This window comes from Salmo trutta, chromosome 33 (genome assembly GCF_901001165.1).
Source record: "Salmo trutta chromosome 33, fSalTru1.1, whole genome shotgun sequence".
Classification (NCBI taxonomy): domain Eukaryota; kingdom Metazoa; phylum Chordata; class Actinopteri; order Salmoniformes; family Salmonidae; genus Salmo; species Salmo trutta.
Window position 1 is genome coordinate 37,393,347 of NC_042989.1, and position 17,349 is coordinate 37,410,695.

The following is a 17,349-nucleotide window of genomic DNA, read 5'->3' on the forward strand; positions in this document are numbered from 1 at the left end:
GTTTGACTGACAACCTGACAGGGTTGGGTTGTAACAGTATCTATTCTGGAGACATACAATCACACTGAACAATGTTTCCTTCAGATAAAAAGGCTCTTATAGAAAAGTCTTAATTTGTCACTAACTGTTGAAAAGGAGGAGTACATGTTAAGAAAGAAGATAAGTAGATAATATGATGAAGTCAGTCCCTCCAGGAATTTGCTGAATGTTTTTGTTATAGTTAGGGGCAAAAATGCTTGATTTTGCGGCAACCTTTCTTACATTTTGCATGGCAACTTGCAAAGATTGTTGTCCAATTTGACAATACTGCTTGGAATTGTAATGTATTTCCCAGTCCTTCTAGGGCTTTTCTATAAATGGAATGGGTAGAATGTAGACCAGCACGTTGCTAGGCTGCTGTGTTCCAGAGAATAGAATGGGTAGAATGTAGACCAGCATGTTGCTAGGCTGCTGTGTTCTAGAGAATAGAATGGGTAGAATGTAGACCAGCATGTTGCTAGGCTGCTGTGTTCTAGAGAATAGAATGGGTAGAATTTAGACCAGCACGTTGCTAGGCTGCTGTGTTCAAGAGAATAGAATGGATAGAATGTAGACCAGCACGTTGCTAGGCTGCTGTGTTCTAGAGAATAGTATGGGTAGAATGTAGACCAGCATGTTGCTAGGCTGCTGTGTTCTAGAGAATAGAATGGGTAGAATGTAGACCAGCACGTTTCTAGGCTGTTGTGTTCAAGAGAATAGAATGGGTAGAATGTAGACCAGCATGTTGCTAGGCTGCTGTGTTCAAGAGAATAGAATGGGTAGAATGTAGACCAGCACGTTTCTAGGCTGCTGTGTTCTAGAGAATAGAATGTATAGAATGTAGACCAGCACGTTGCTAGGCTGCTGTGTTCTAGAGAATAGAATGGGTAGAATGTAGACCAGCATGTTGCTAGGCTGCTGTGTTCTAGAGAATAGAATGGGTAGAATGTAGACCAGCATGTTTCTAGGCTGTTGTGTTCAAGAGAATAGAATGGGTAGAATGTAGACCAGCATGTTGCTAGGCTGTTGTGTTCAAGAGAATAGAATGGGTAGAATGTAGACCAGCACGTTTCTAGGCTGTTGTGTTCAAGAGAATAGAATGGGTAGAATGTAGACCAGCACGTTGCTAGGCTGCTGTGTTCCAGAGAATAGAATGGGTAGAATGTAGACCAGCATGTTGCTAGGCTGCTGTGTTCTAGAGAATAGAATGGGTAGAATGTAGACCAGCATGTTGCTAGGCTGCTGTGTTCTAGAGAATAGAATGGGTAGAATGTAGACCAGCACGTTGCTAGGCTACTGTGTTCTAGAGAATAGAATGGATAGAATGTAGACCAGCACGTTGCTAGGCTGCTGTGTTCTAGAGAATAGAATGGGTAGAATGTAGACCAGCACGTTGCTAGGCTGCTGTGGTCTAGAGAATAGAATGGATAGAATGTAGACCAGCATGTTGCTAGGCTGCTGTGTTCTAGAGAATAGAATGGGTAGAATGTAGACCAGCATGTTGCTAGGCTGCTGTGTTCTAGAGAATAGAATGGGTAGAATGTAGACCAGCACGTTGCTAGGCTACTGTGTTCTAGAGAATAGAATGGGTAGAATGTAGACCAGCACGTTGCTAGGCTGCTGTGTTGCAGAGAATAGAATGGGTAGAATGTAGACCAGCATGTTGCTAGGCTGCTGTGTTCTAGAGAATAGAATGGGTAGAATGTAGACCAGCTTGTTTCTAGGCTGCTGTGTTCTAGAGAATAGAATGGGTAGAATGTAGACCAGCACGTTGCTAGGCTGCTGAGAGAGAGAGAGAGATTAATTAAGTTTAGAGTGAAGTTGGCTAATCTGACATTTACACAATAGCACACTAAAAAGGATGTTATTTCTTATACATTCTTCTACAGTTTATATATTTTTTTAACTTATTTTACTTTCTTCTGCATATTTATTCTGTGCAGGCTACTAAAATAAGAGAGAGGAGGGGACTACTGACTCTTAAATTAGTTTCTCTGTGAAGGGGACCACTTCTTCTAAAATGAGTGTCTTTGGGGAGAGAGAGGAGGGGACCACTGCCTCTAAATTGAGTGTCTTTGGGGAGAGAGAGGAGGGGACCACTGCCTCTAAAATTAGTGTATTTAGGGAGAGAGAGGAGGGGACCCCTGCCTCTAAAATGAGTGTCTTTGGGGAGAGAGAGGAGGGGACCAATGCCTCTAAAATGAGTGTCTTTGGGGAGAGAGAGGAGGGGACCCCTGCCTCTGAAATGAGTGTCTTTATTTCCCCTGAACAAGGCAGTTAACCCACTGTTCCTAGGTCATCATTGAAAATAAGAATTTGTTCTTAACTGACTTGCCTAGTTAAATAAAGGTGAAATAAAAAAAGTCTCATTGAGCCGTCTTACATAAAAATAGAATTGAACTGAAATCTTTAGTCTGAATTCCCAATGGGTTTTCCTAAATGTAAAAACTGCTGAAAAGAAGGCCAAATATGATTTTAATTAACATGTTTTTGTATTGGTTGGATTCAGTTGCTTGTGCAGAATGAATTACACCTAAATGTAAAAAAAAAAAAATTAACACTTATCTTAACATCTCTTTCTCAGTCAGTTGAAGAGACTGTCATCACTTTAGTGAAGAAAGAACTGAAGAGTTTCAAGAGGATTCTTAGTCCAGATCTCCCAGAATGCTTAGAGTCAGAGAGAGGATGAGGAAGTGGTGGATGCTGAAGATGAGAAGCAGGTCCAGAGAGGGGGAATCACACTTCACTTCCTGAGGAACATGAAACAGAAGTCTGTTTATTTATGTTTTATACACAATTTTGTCTTTAGATGTGCTTCTTGACAACATATACTCAGAATCCAACCTGAAGAATAAGTTTCAGTGTGTGTTTGAAGGAATAGCTGTCCAAGGAAGCCTTCTCAATAAGATCTTTACAGAGCTGTACATCACAGAGGGTGGAAGTGGAGAGGTCAGTAATGAACATGAGGTGAGACAGATTGAGATGGCATGCAAAAACCAAACTACGCAAGAGACGCCAATCAAATGCAATGACACCTTCAAGCCTTTACCTGGACAAGACAACCCTATCAGAACTGTGCTGACAAAGGGAGTCACTGGCATTGGAATAACAGTCTCTGCGCAGAAGTTCATTCTGGACTGGGCCGAAGGAAGAGCTAATCAGGATATCCACTTCCTGTTCGGGAGCTGAACATGATGATAGAGAAAAAACACAGTTTGATTCAAGTTGTGGAAAACTGTTTTGTGTACGTGAAGCATTCTGGAATCTCCAACTTTGACAAGTACAAAGTTATGTTTGTCCTTGATGGTCTGGATGAGTGCCGACTGCCCCTAGACTTCAAGAAAAACGATAGCTGCTGTAATGTCACACAGTCAACCTCAGTGGACATGTTGCTGACAAACCTCATCAAGGGGAATCTGCTCCCCTCTGCTCTCCTCTGGATAACTTCCTGACCTGCAGCAGCCAATCAGATCCCTTCAGAGTATTTGGACCAGGTGACAGAGGTACGAGGTTTCAACGAACCACAGAAAGAGGAGTACTTCAAGAATAGAATCAGCAATGAGAACCTGGCCAGCAGAATCATCACACACATTAAGTCATCAAGGCGACTCTACATCATGTGCCACATATCAGTCTTCAGTGTGACTTTAGCCAGTGTTCTAGAGAAACTGTTGGTTGAAACAGAGGGTGGAGAGATGCCCAAGACTCTGACACAAATGTACTCACACCTCCTGGTATTTCAGACCAAACAGAGGAGTAAAGTAAAGTTTTACTTTATCGTGTTCAACACTGTACACAAAGTTAGAATCATAGGATAAATAAAGGGGGCATAAAAGCAGACAATGAAAGCTCTTACGATATTCAATGATGACATTTCTCTACAACAGGCTAAAGGCTACATATGCACCAGTAAGTCAGAACAGGTGGCTAAGTTAGGAGAGGAAAAGGGACTAAATTATTAGGGTGAGGCACATGGGCCACTAGACAACATACACTTAGTTTTACTTTCTTACCTACAATATACATATCTCCCTGGCATATTACATCATTTATGCAGCAGCTTCCAAGACATTTATGGACTCACCTTATTGTGCTGTGCTGACTTGAACAGGAAGGTGGGAAAATTTTGTCATCAAACTTTGTCATCAAAGTCTGGCATTCTCTGGCTTGATGGTTCTTTCAAGACAACTGGGAACTCTGAAAAAAACACGGTTGAATCATGATGTCATTGATCTTCAGTTTGGAGCTCTAGGAGGAGGCCCGAGTTCCCAACTTGGAATTCTGAGTTGAATGATTGTTCAAAATGTATTTCCCCAGTTGGAGCTCGTTTTTTCCCGACTTCCCAGTTGTCTTGAACTCATTGAAGTCAAGTTTTCGCAGTTCTGAGTTAACAATTGTTTTGAGCGGGGCACAACTCATCCTTCAATGACAGCATGGCCAATGTTGAATGTTTATTATTTAAAACTTGGAAAAGAACCCCTTAAAACCTCTACGGGATCGGTGTCCCCTCCCATGGGACGGTTAACGTGCGCTAATGTGATTAGCATGACGTTGTAAGTAACAAGACCATTTCCCAGGACATAGACATGTCTTATATGGGCAGAAAGCTTAAATTCTTGTTAAACTAACTACACTCTCCAATTTACAGTAGCTCTTACACAGTGGTGGAAAAAGTACCCAATTGTCATACTTGAGTGAAAGTAAAGATACCTTAATAGAAAATGACTCAAGTAAAAGTGAAAGTCCCGCAGTAAAATTCTACTTGAATAAAAGTCTAAAAGTATTTGGTTTTAAATATACTTGAGTATCAAAAGTAAAAGTATAAATAATTTCAAATTCCTTATATTAAATAAAGCAGACGGCTCCATTTTCATATATATATTTTTTAACGAGTTGCCAGGGGCAATCGCCAACACAAAGAAATAATTTAAAAACGAAGCATTTGTTTAGTGAGTCCGCCAGATCAGAGGCAGTAGGGATGACCAGAGATGTTCTCTTGATAAGTGTTTGAATCAGACCATTTTACTGTCCTGCTAAGCACCTGCTATTACAGTGAAATAATACCATGCTATTGTTTGAGGAGCGTGCACAGTTATGTACTTGAAAATGTATCAATAAACCAATTAGGCACAATTGGGCAGATATTTTTAACAGTAATGAAATGATTCATTGGATCAGTCTAAAATGTTGCACATACACTGCTGCCATCTAGTGGCCAGAATCTACATTGTGCCTGAACTGCAATAATAAATTGTGGCCTTTCTCTTGCATTTCAAAGATGATATAGCAAATGATATTCAAAGTGTTTCCTTTCAAATGGAATCAAGAATATGCATATCCTTGCTTCAGGTCTTGAGCTACAGGCAGTTAGGTTTGGGTATGTCATTTTAGGCGAAAATTTAAAAGAAGGGTCCTTAAGAGGTTTTAACCCCAGATTTGGGACCACACCGCCACTTCACTGAATAGCAGGCTACTGATTACATTGCAACGCTTGCAGTTGGCCACTGTCAATGATCCTTCCAAACCACTCATTGTTGAATTTGCGATTTACATTTAAGTCATTTAGCAGACGCTCTTATCCAGAGCAACTTACAGTAGAGTGCATACATTTTATTACATTTTAAATACTGGTCCCCCGTGGGAATCGAACCCACAACCCTGGCATTGCAAACACCATGCACTACCAACTGAGCTACATAAGGGACGATTTCCAACTTGTTGTGTAATGTTTATAGTTTTTTCTATATTTTCTCTTCATTCTTTCTCTTCGTATGACAAGGATTATTGATGACTGCTAGCTAAGATTTTGAAAGTAGTATGTTGACATGATCAGTCCAATCAAAGCTACTGTACATATAATGTGATTTGACATCATTTTATCTGTGGCAAATGACCTTGAGCCTTCTTGGATGGGCACTTCTACTGTAACTCTATGGCAGCACCGAAGGGGCTAGAATTTTCTAGCTCTGCCCTTAGACTTGGAGGTGACGTGGTGTCCCCATAAGTGACAGAACACTGAGCCAATCACAGTGCAATGCTCTGTATTTTCTGCTGGCTTGCCCCACCACCACAGAAAGGACTGAGCTAGGCTGAGACATCCGCATTTTTGAGCTGCCTTACTGAGGAAAAAAAAATAGAGACCATGTTTGTATGCAGCTTTATTAACTCAATTATATAAATCATCATTGTTTGCAAACTAATACGTGACACGTATTAGTGACAAAATAACATGCAAAACAGGCAAGCCCCAAAACAAAAAATTTTTTGTTTATTTTTTTGCAAAAATCTGGGGCTCAAAACAGAGCACCACCTGCCCCTAATGACGCGTCGCCACTGATGATAATGCACGGCCCCATGTCACAAGGATTTGTACACAATTCCTGAAAGCTGAAAATGTGGCAGTTCTTCCATTGCCTGCATACTCACAAGACATGTCAGCCATTGAACATGTTTGGGATGCTCTTGACCGACATGTAAAACAACCTGTTCCAGTTCCTGCAAATATCCAGATACTGACTGGTCTTCTGTTCCACGCCCCCCTACTTTTTTTTAAGGTACCTGTGACCAACAGATGTTTATCTGTATTCCCAGTCATGTGAATTCCATAGATTAGGGCCTACTTATGTAAATTGACTGATTTCCTTATACGAACAGTAACTCAGTCAAATCTTTGAAATTGTTGCATGTTGCGTTTATATATATGTTCAGTAGATATTATTAGTAAAAATCTGTTATTAACAAACTCTTGTGCAAGAAAACAAACAATAGAAGCCACTGGAATTTGGTTAAATGCAGGGAATGCAGGGAAACTTAAACTTAATGCAGGGAAACTTAACTCAGTTCTACCGAATTTCTATCAACATGTTAAATGTGCAAGCAGAGGGAAAAAAATTCTGGATCGCCTGTACTCCACACACAGAGACGCATACAAAGCTCTCCCTCGCCCTCCATTTGGTAAATCTGACCACAACTCTGTCCTCCTGATTCCTGCTTACAAGCAAAAATTAAAGCAGGAAGCACCAGTGACTCGGTCTATAAAAAAAGTGGTCAGATGAAGCAGATGCTAAACTACAGGGCTGTTTTGCTATCACAGACTACAATATGTCACGGGATTCTTCCGATGGCATTCAGGAGTACACCACCAGTCACTGGCTTTATCAATAAGTGCGTCGGGGACGTCATCCCCACAGTGACTGTACTTACATACCCCAACCAGAAGCCAACATTCGCACTGAGCTAAAGGGCAGAGCTGCCGCTTCAAGGTCTAACCCGGAAGCTTACAAGAAATCCTGCTATGCTCTGTGACGAACCATCAAACAGGCAAAGCGTCAATACAGGGCTAAGATTGAAGATTGAATGCTAAATGACTAAATGACTAAATGTAAATGTAAATTAATCATACTACACCGGCTCCGATGCTCGTCTTACGTGGCAGGGCTTGCAAACTAATACAGACTACAAAGGGAAGCACAGCCGCGAGTGCCCAGTGACACGAGCCAACAAGACGAGCTAAATCACTTCTATGCTCGCTTCGAGGCAAGCAACACTGAGGCATGCATGAGAACATCAGCTGTTCCAGACGACTGTGTGATCACGCTCTCCGTAGCTGACGTGAGTAAGACCTTTAAACACGTCAACATACACAAGGCTGCAGGGCCAGACGGATTACCAGGACGTGTGCTACGGGCATGTGCTGACCTACTGGCAGGTGCCTTCACTGGATTTTTCAACATGTCCCTGATTGAGTATGTAATACCAACATATTTCAAGCAGACCACCATAGTCCCTGTGCCCAAGAATACAAAGGCAACCTGCTTAAATGTCTACAGACCTGTAGCAGTCACGTCTGTAGCCATGAAGTACTTTGAAAGGCTGGTAATGACTCACATCAACACCATTATCCCAGAAACCCTAGACCCACTACAATTTGATTCCGCCCAAACAGATCCACAGATGATGCAATCTCTATTGCACTCCACACTGCCCTTTCCCACCTGGACAAAAGGAACACTTATGTGAGAATGCTATTCATTGACTACAGCTCAGCGTTCAACACCATAGTACCCTCAAAGCTCATCACTAAGCTCAGGATCCTGGGACTAAACACCTCCCTCTGCAACTGGATCCTGGACTTCCTGACGGGCCGCCCCCAGGTGGTGAGGGTAGGTAGCAACACATCTGCCATGCTGATCCTCAACACTGGAGCCCCCCAGGGGTGCGTGCTCAATCTCCTCCTGTACTCCCTGTTCACCCATGACTGAATGGCCAGGCACGACTCCAACACCATCATCAAGTTTGCAGATGACACAACAGTGGTAGGCCTGATCACCGACAACGATGAGACAGCCTATAGGGAGGAGGTCAGAGACCTGGCCGGGTGGTGCCAGAATAACAACCTATCCCTCAACGTAACCAAGACGAAGGAGATGATTGTGGACTACAGGAAAAGGAGGACCGAGTAAGCCACCAATCTCATCGACGGGGCTGTAGTGGAGAAGGTTGAGAGCTTCAAGTTCCTTGGTGTCCACATCACCAACAAACTAGGATGATCCAAACACACCAAGACAGTCGTGAAGAGGGCACGACAAAGCCTATTCCCCCTCAGGAAACAAAAACATTTTGGCATGGGTCCTGAGATCCTCAAAAGGTTCTACAGCTGCAACGTTGAGAGCATCCTGACTTGTTGCATCACTGCCTGGTACGGTAATTGCTCAGCCTCCGACCGCAAGGCACTACAGAAGGTAGTGCGTACAGCCCAGTACATCACTGGGGCTAAGCTGCCTGCCATCCAGGACCTCTACACCAGGCGGTGTCAGAGGAAGGCCCTAAAAATTGTCAAAGACCCCAGCCACCCCAGTCATAGACTGTTCTCTCTACTACCGCATGGCAAGCAGTACCGAAGTGCCAAGTCTAGGACAAAAACGCTTCTCGACAGTTTTTACCCCCAAGCCATAAGACTCCTGAACAGGTAATCAAATGGCTACCCGGACTATTTGGATTGTGTGACCCCCCCCCCCCCTTCTTTTACGCTGCTGCTGCTCTCTGTTTATCATATATGCAGAGTCACTTTAACTATACATTCATGTACATATGTTCATACTACCTCAATTAGCCTGACCAACCAGTGCTCCCGCACATTGGCTAACCGGGCTATCTGCATTGTGTCCCGCCACCCACCACCCATCCAACCCATCTTTACGCTGCTGCTACTCTCTGTTCATCATATATAGTCACTTTAAGCATATCTACATGTTCATACTACCTCAATCAGCCTGACTACCCGGTGTCTGTATGTAGCCTCGCTACTTTTATAGCCTCGCTACTGTATATAGCCTCGCTACTGTTTTTCACTGTCTTTTTACTGTTGTTTTTATTTCTTTACTTAACTATTGTTCACCTAATACCTTTTTTTGCACTATTGGTTAGAGCCTGTAAGTAAGCATTTCACTGTAAGGTCTACACCTGTTGTATTCGGCACAGGTGAAAAATAAACTTTGATTTGATTTGAAATAAATGATAAACAACTACTAACCGGTATAGCATTACTGTATAGCATAGCTAGGGGCACATAATGAATGTACTGTATTCTGGAGAAAAATGGTTCCTCTATAATGCTTGGGTTCATGTTTCCATAATGCAAATAGGTTTATGCCAAGTTCCATGCTTCCAATAACTATCACTGGTGCTCAACAATCTTATCATGAGTCACACTTTGAAAAATTCAGATTGTCCATCTGTAGAGGCTCTTATATTATTATCTATCTTGATGCCTAGTCACTTTACCCTCTAGTCATGTATATAAATACCTAAAATACCTTATTATTATCAATCCTAATGCCTAGTCACTTTACCCTCCCGTCATGTACATATCTACCTAAAATACCTTATTATTATCTATCCTGATGCCTAATCACTTTATCCTGCCTTCATGTATATATCTACCTCAAATACCTCATTATTATCTATCCTGATGCCTAGTCACTTTACCCTGCCTTCATGTACATATCTACCTCAAATACCTCATTATCTATCCTGATGCCTAGTCACTTTACCCTACCTTCATGTAGATATCTACCTCAAATACCTTATTATTATCGATCCTAATGCCTAGTCACTTTACCCTCCCGTCATGTATATATCTACCTCAAATACCTCATTATTATCGATCCTAATGCCTAGTCACTTTACCCTACCTTCATGTACATATCTACCTCAAATACCTCATTATTATCGATCCTAATGCCTAGTCACTTTACCCTCCCGTCATGTAAATATCTACCTCAAATACCTCATTATTATCGATCCTTATGCCTAGTCACTTTACCCTCCCGTCATGTACATATCTACCTAAAATACCTTATTATTATCTATCCTGATGCCTAGTCACTTTACCCTACCTTCATGTATATATCTACCTAAAATACCTTATCTATCCTGATGCCTAGTCACTTTACCCTGCCTTCATGTAGATATCTAGCTCAAATACCTCATTATTATCTATCCTGATGCCTAGTCACTTTACCCTCCCGTCATGTACATGTCTACCTCAAATAAGTTATTATTATCTATCCTAATGCCTAGTCACTTTACCCTCCCGTCATGTACATATCTACCTCAAATACCTTATTATTATCTATCCTGGTGCCTAGTCAGTTTACCCTGCCTTCATGTACATATCTACCTCAAACACCTTATTATTATCTATCCTGATGCCTATGTCAGCATCATCGTAAAAATGGGACCAAGGCGCAGCGGGAATATGAATGCTTGTCTTCTTTTATTAATGAAGAAAACCAAAACAAACACTTAAACAAAAACGACGCCGAGAACCAGTCCTGTGAGGCACACAGCTACACATACGGAACAACTACCCACAAAATCCCATAGAAAAACACCCCTCTTAAATAGGACCTTCAATTAGAAGCAACTAGGAGCAGCTGCTTCCAATTGAAGGTCAACCCCATTAACTAAACCTCGAACTAGACATACTAGATAAACATAGAAATATACTAACATAGAACATAGCCCAACAAACCCCGAAACACTCTAAATAAACACCCTTCTTAAATATGAACATAACCCAACAAACCCCGAAACACTCTAAACAAACACCCCCTGCCACGCCCTGACCAAAGTACAATAACAAACAACCCCTTTTACTGGTCAGGACGTGACAGCCTAGTCACTTTACCATACCTTCATGTACATATCTAGCTCAAATACCTTATTATTTTCTACCCTGATGCCTAGTTACTTTACCCTGCCTTCAGGTACATATCTACCTCAAATACCTCGTATCGCTACTATCAACAAACTATTTGTTGACAACAGCCATGCCCTTCTGTTCATAGTGTTTCCGGATGTAATTTGTGATGGCATTCTCGTTGTTGAGCTCCTTCCTGAAGAGCATGATGTAGCACTTGGGAGCAAAGTGACAGCAGAGGACGCTGTAATTGGACACCAATATGGCCGCCGCCTCGATGGCCTGCTGGTACTTCCCCGACATGTTGATGTAGACAGGGATGAAGACGATCCAAACCACCAGGAAAATCATCATGCTGATGGAAACAAAACTGGCGTTCTTATACAAATCTGGCAACTGCTTCCCTTTGAAAGCAAACAGGAAGCAGACCACTGCCAGCAGGGCAATGTAAGTCAACATGGCGCCAAAGAGCGTTTTGGAACCTATGTTGCACTCCAGAAGGATGGTGGCCTCGTCGAACCTGCTGCTTTCAACAATGAACGGTGGGGCGTAGGTTAGCCACAGCACGCACACGGCCACCTGGACCGCCGAGCAGCACGTTACCACAGCGATGGGTCGGTTGAGGCGCTTCAGTTTGTCGCCGACTGTAACCCTCAGATCGAAAGTGAAGCCCACAAAGATCTGGAGCAGGTTGGCCAGGATGCAGGACACGCAGACAGTGAAGGCCATACCAAAGAGTGGGAGACCCGCAAGGCAGGTGGTCTTTGTTGGCTCCCCCAGGAACATACTGATACAGCAGAAGCAGGTCAGCAGGGACAGCAGCTCCAGGAAGCTGAGGTAGCCTCCAGTGGATTTCACTATGGGTGTTCTTCGATCCACGGCAAACAAAATGGTCACCAGAAGGCTGACAACAATCCCCAAGACATCAAATGAGAGCAGAACAATGGTGAAAGCGTCAGTCCACCCCAGGTAGTCAATGGTTTTCATCAAACATCTGTCCATGTCTGAGGATGTGTACTCACTCTCTGGATGACAGGCCATGCACTTCTTACCTGAGGATTGAACCAAATATGACAGTATATGATATTTGTGATAATAATCATGTATTTCTAGGCTAGCCTACAATATGTTGTTTTGAGGAGTATGCAGGATATATTTACATGAGGACGTTTGGCTTTGAATAGAGTTGTATGAGAAACAGGTGTTGTCTGGTATAATGACACTGTTTGAAGCAGTCCACAGTAACCACACTTATGTAAATGCACTATATGCTTAGACACCCCATTTGCCCTCAGAACTTCCTCAGTTCGTCAGGCCATGGACTCTCCAAGGTGTCGAAAGCATTCCACAGGGATCTTGATATTTTACTGTACTTACCACCTCCGGTAGAAATGTATCCATGACCGCAAGGTAAACACGCCTTGCAGCAGGAGTTTATCGTTGAAGTTAACTCATATCCTGGATTACATGTCTTACTGCAGTTGGCAAAAGTCACCTAAAAAGAGAGAAGATTTAAGGGAGCACTTTACATTGCAGCATGGAATAAAGTGGTAATAATATGGTAGTAGTAGAGTAACAACTAATGTCAAGTAGACTTCATGTCCAATGCTATCTATTGTGTACTGTAGATTGAGCTCTTTGCCCCAATCTCAAATTAATAGGAGGCTAAGTGAACCCCCATCCAAGAATACTGATTTAAGATGGGAAGGCTTACTGTAACATTTTAAATGATGATTTAATATGGGAAGGCTTACTGTAAAGTTAAGAATACTGATTTAAGATTGGAAGGCTTACTGTAACATTTAAAATATTGATAAAATATAGGAATGCTTACTGTAACATTTAAAACACTGATTTAAGATAGGAAGGCTTACGGTAACATTTAAAACACTGATTTAAGATAGGAAGGCTTACGGTAACATTTAAAACACTGATTTAAGATAGGAAGGCTTACGGTAACATTTAAAACACTGATTTAAGATAGGAAGGCTTACGGTAACATTTAAAACACTGATTTAAGATAGGAAGGCTTACTGTAATATTTAAAACACTGATTTAAGATAGGAAGGCTTACTGTAACATTTAAAACACTGATTTAAGATAGGAAGGCTTACTGTAATATTTAAAACACTGATTTAAGATAGGAAGGCTTACCGTAACATTTTCGAACTCTCTGATGAGATGCTCTCTGATCTGGATGGGTTCATTAGGCCTATACTCTCCAACGGTTATCATCCGATTTTCTGAATCTGACATGTTCCACTCTACGATGTCATATCCTGTAGTAGGGTCACCATGTTCATCGAAAGCTATGTGTGTGGTATTGTCCACTATGAAGTTAACCCGCTTGAGTTCCTCAAGAAGCTGTGGACACAACCAGCTAAATATGAACAGCGAGCAGCATCTTATAGTTTACTCTGTGGTGTTATGTTGGAGAGATTGTATGTCTAAAATACAGCTAAAATACAGCCAACCCTATGAATCAATCCTAATTAACAACAGTGTCACAATAACGGTCCATTCAAATATTATATTATTTTTCTAGAATAACAAAAACAAAAAGATATGTTATGGTAGAAAATGTACATTTCCAGATGCACAAAGTAGACTAATATCGAGAATCCATGTCCCACATCATCTGTTGTGTAGATTATTTTATATATGATTCAATCTGAAATTAATGGGAAAGATTGGCACTAATTTCCTCGTTGTATTCGGTGTCTATCTTTTCCATTAACTTGGGGTTGAGGCACATAACTGCATCTACACTAGCCTACAGATAGTATAGGATCTTTAGAGGTCTGGAAACCAACACGTTTTTTTTGGAACTGATTTTGGAATGAAGTGATTTTAAAGTGTTAGTGATTACGTCAACCCACACAGTGCAGTGGCTTACCTCCCAAACAGCAAAACTGGCATTTCGTTTACACCTTACATTGTTGCAGTTCAGCAGGCTTCTCAGCCCCTGAGCAACGACTTTGACCGCTAGATAGATGTAATAAGACTCATCCTCGTCAATGTACTTCAATAAGCACCTTCTGTCCAGGCATGTCCTTCCACCACCCTCTGACTGGGATTTGGTGTCGGGTAATGTACAGTTCAGCACACTTTCATCTACCAAGGAATCGGGACATGGAGGATAATGACACATAAATTCATGGATAAAGCTGTTATGGGCTTTACTTTGGAACATAGAGTCACGGACGTAGTCATGAAAGCCCGGCACCTTGTTTCTCTTAGGAATGAATCCAAATACCCTCCCAACCTTTTGAATATCGGGCATTTTAGAAAACTCCTTGTTGGTGGACCAAGTGTCACATGCTATCCAAATTCTGCTGATCCCCATTCTAAGGACCTCTTTGAGGATGATCCTAACATTCATATCAGATGTGAAAATGACAATAGCCTCAGCAGACGAACTGCGAATCTTTGACATGAGCATGGCCAATTCTGTTTGCATTCTGGTCCCGTTGAGTAAAAAGTTTGCTGATAGGATCTCCTTGAAGTCCACACACAGTTTCCTGTCATTGAAGAGATCAATCAGCCTCTCGGCGCCATACTTGCCGTACTCATCGTCACTGCCTATCACTCCTACGCTCTCCCAGTTGAGATGCCTCACCAACTCAGCGATCGCTATGGTCTGATGCTCATCACTGGAGACCGTTCGCAGAAACGAGGGGAACTTGCACTTCCTACTGAGCAACTCACTTGTTGATGAATAACTGATCTGCAAATATGAGGAACAAAGTGTTTAACAGCGCTAGAGCAGAAGTTACAGTGACAATTGGTCATTATGTATTCCCACTTCAAATGAAACCTAAATGATAAAGGCTTTAGAGAGCATTCACAAAGCCTTTATAGAGCATTAAAGGCTCTATATAGCGTTAAAGGCTTTATAGCGCTTAGTAAAGGCTTTAATGAGCATTAAAGGCTCTATAGAGCATTAATAAAGGCTTTAGAGAGCATTAAAGGCTCTATAGAGCATTAATAAAGGCTTTAGAGAGCATTAAAGGCTCTATAGAGCATTAATAAAGGCTTCATAGAGCATTAATAAAGACTTTATAGAGCACTCATCAAGGCTATTAAGAGTATTTACGTTTTCATAAGCACAACAGATTCTTCATAAATAATTTATAAGCAAAGTCATACTACATGAATGTTTAGGGTTAGTCACTACATCAAGGGTTAGTCACTACATCAAGGGTTAGTCACTACATAAAGGGTTAGTCACTACATCAAGGGTTAGTCACTACATCAAGGGTTAGTCACTACATCAAGGGTTAGTCACTACATCAAGGGTTAGTCACTACATCAAGGGTTAGGGTTAGTCACTAGATAAAGGGTTAGTCACTACATCAAGGGTTAGTCACTACATCAAGGGTTAGTCACTACATAAAGGGTTAGTCACTACATCAAGGGTTAGTCACTACATTAAGGGTTAGGGTTAGTCACTACATCAAGGGTTAGGGTTAGTCAAGACATCAAGGGTTAGGGTTAGTCACTACATCAAGGGTTAGGGTTAGTCAAGACATCAAGGGTTAGGGTTAGTCAAGACATACAGGGTTAGGGTTAGTCAAGACATACAGGGTAAGGGTTAGTCAAGACATACAGGGTTAGGGTTAGTCACTACATCAAGGGTTAGGGTTAGTCAAGACATACAGGGTTAGGGTTAGTCAAGACATACAGGGTTAGGGTTATTCAAGACATACAGGGTTAGGGTTAGTCACTACATACAGGGTTAGGGTTAGTCACTACATAAAGGGTTAGGGTTAGTCACTACATAAAGAGTTAGTCAAGACATACAGGGTTAGGGTTAGTCACTACATACAGGGTTAGTCACTACATACAGGGTTAGGGTTAGTCACTACATAAAGGGTTAGGGTTAGTCACTACATAAAGAGTTATTCAAGACATACAGGGTTAGGGTTAGTCACTACATACAGGGTTATAGGGTTAGTCACTACATACAGGGTTAGGGTTAGTCACTACATAAAGGGTTAGGGTTAGTCACTACATACAGGGTTAGGGTTAGTCACTACATACAGGGTTAGGGTTAGTCACTAGATACAGGGTTAGGGTTAGCATACCTGAGCCACTGAAGGTAGAGCTAGTAGACGGGCAACAACTATTGACTTCTCTGAATACCTCTCCCCAATTACCACTTTAACATGTGGTTTGGTTACATTAGGCTTCACCCCTTGCCCCTGGATGTCCTCCATCATGCTCAGTGTTGCTCTGATGGTATTAGTTACATCCCCGCAGGTGTCGTATATTTCATATCCGACACTCACATTGGGCAACATCTGAGACCTGTTTAGCTCTTGGATGGCATAAATCATCACTTGCGATCGGAGGAACATCTGCACGTCGTAACTACAAACAATATACAATTAGAACGGTTTGGGAATAGTGTACTGTACGTTCTGGTTGCAGTCTTCTAGTTACATGGAATTGTAGTTACATAGCATTCTAGTTTTGAAAGCAAAGGTACAAATTAGCTACAAAGACACAGCACTTATTGATGACGCTCATTGATGTTCACATACGGCTGTATACTCACTCAATGCAAGTCTTTTGAGGAGGAATCGTGGATCCATTAGTTTCCACCTGCAGGTAAACAGGAAAAAGTCCACCCACAACAACGTCCCCAGGGACATAAATATGACAAGGATTGTTGTTGACTGAACAAGAAGGTTCCGAGACTATTGAGGTTACAGTCACAATTAAGAGCAACAAGACCCACATTGTGTATTTACTGTAGACAGGCGCTGAGGTCCTGTCTGTGTGATAACTCTGTGTCACTCCCTGTCTATTGAATACCTGTATATGACAGAGGAAGTTTGAATATTTGCATACAGACTACAAACAGAATTCAGAGTAACAGCTATGTCTATGTCACGTCCTGACCAGAAAAGGGGTTAATTGTTATTGTAGTTTGGTCAGGTCGTGGCAGGGGGGTGTTTGTTTTATGTGGTTTGGAGTTTGTTGGGATATGTGTTTATGTAGAGGGGTGTTTGTTTAGAGTATTCCGGGGTTTTTGGTTATGTTCTATGTTTTGTATTTCTATGCTCCGTCTATGTTGTGTATTTCTTTGTGTTGGCCTGGTATGGCTCTCAATCAGGAACAGC

General features: G+C 41.8%; 1 protein-coding gene across 1 annotated transcript; it reads right to left on the minus strand.

Annotated features, from left to right (window-relative positions):
* Window positions 1–11,332: 11,332 nt before the first annotated feature.
* LOC115172164 (G-protein coupled receptor family C group 6 member A-like) lies at window positions 11,333–17,118 on the minus strand. Its single transcript, XM_029729322.1, has 6 exons — window positions 16,782–17,118; window positions 16,309–16,594; window positions 14,118–14,948; window positions 13,376–13,585; window positions 12,599–12,716; window positions 11,333–12,273 (listed from the first exon to the last, which is right to left on the minus strand). Exons 1-6 carry the CDS (start codon window positions 16,964–16,966, stop codon window positions 11,333–11,335), a joined length of 2,571 nt encoding a protein of 856 aa, XP_029585182.1. The 5' UTR covers window positions 16,967–17,118.
* Between the last annotated feature and the right edge of the window lie 231 nt (window positions 17,119–17,349).

Excerpts from the sequence above, each read along its gene's own strand:
- LOC115172164 (XM_029729322.1), bottom strand. The coding sequence starts at position 16,966 with ATGTGGGTCTTGTTGCTCTTAATTGTGACTGTAACCTCAATAGTCTCG. Across the intron at positions 12,717-13,375 it reads GAGAGTTCGAAAATGTTACG|GTGACTTTTGCCAACTGCAG; the intron begins GTAAGCCTTCCT and ends CTCTCTTTTTAG. Across the intron at positions 12,274-12,598 it reads ATACATTTCTACCGGAGGTG|GTAAGAAGTGCATGGCCTGT; the intron begins GTAAGTACAGTA and ends TTCAATCCTCAG.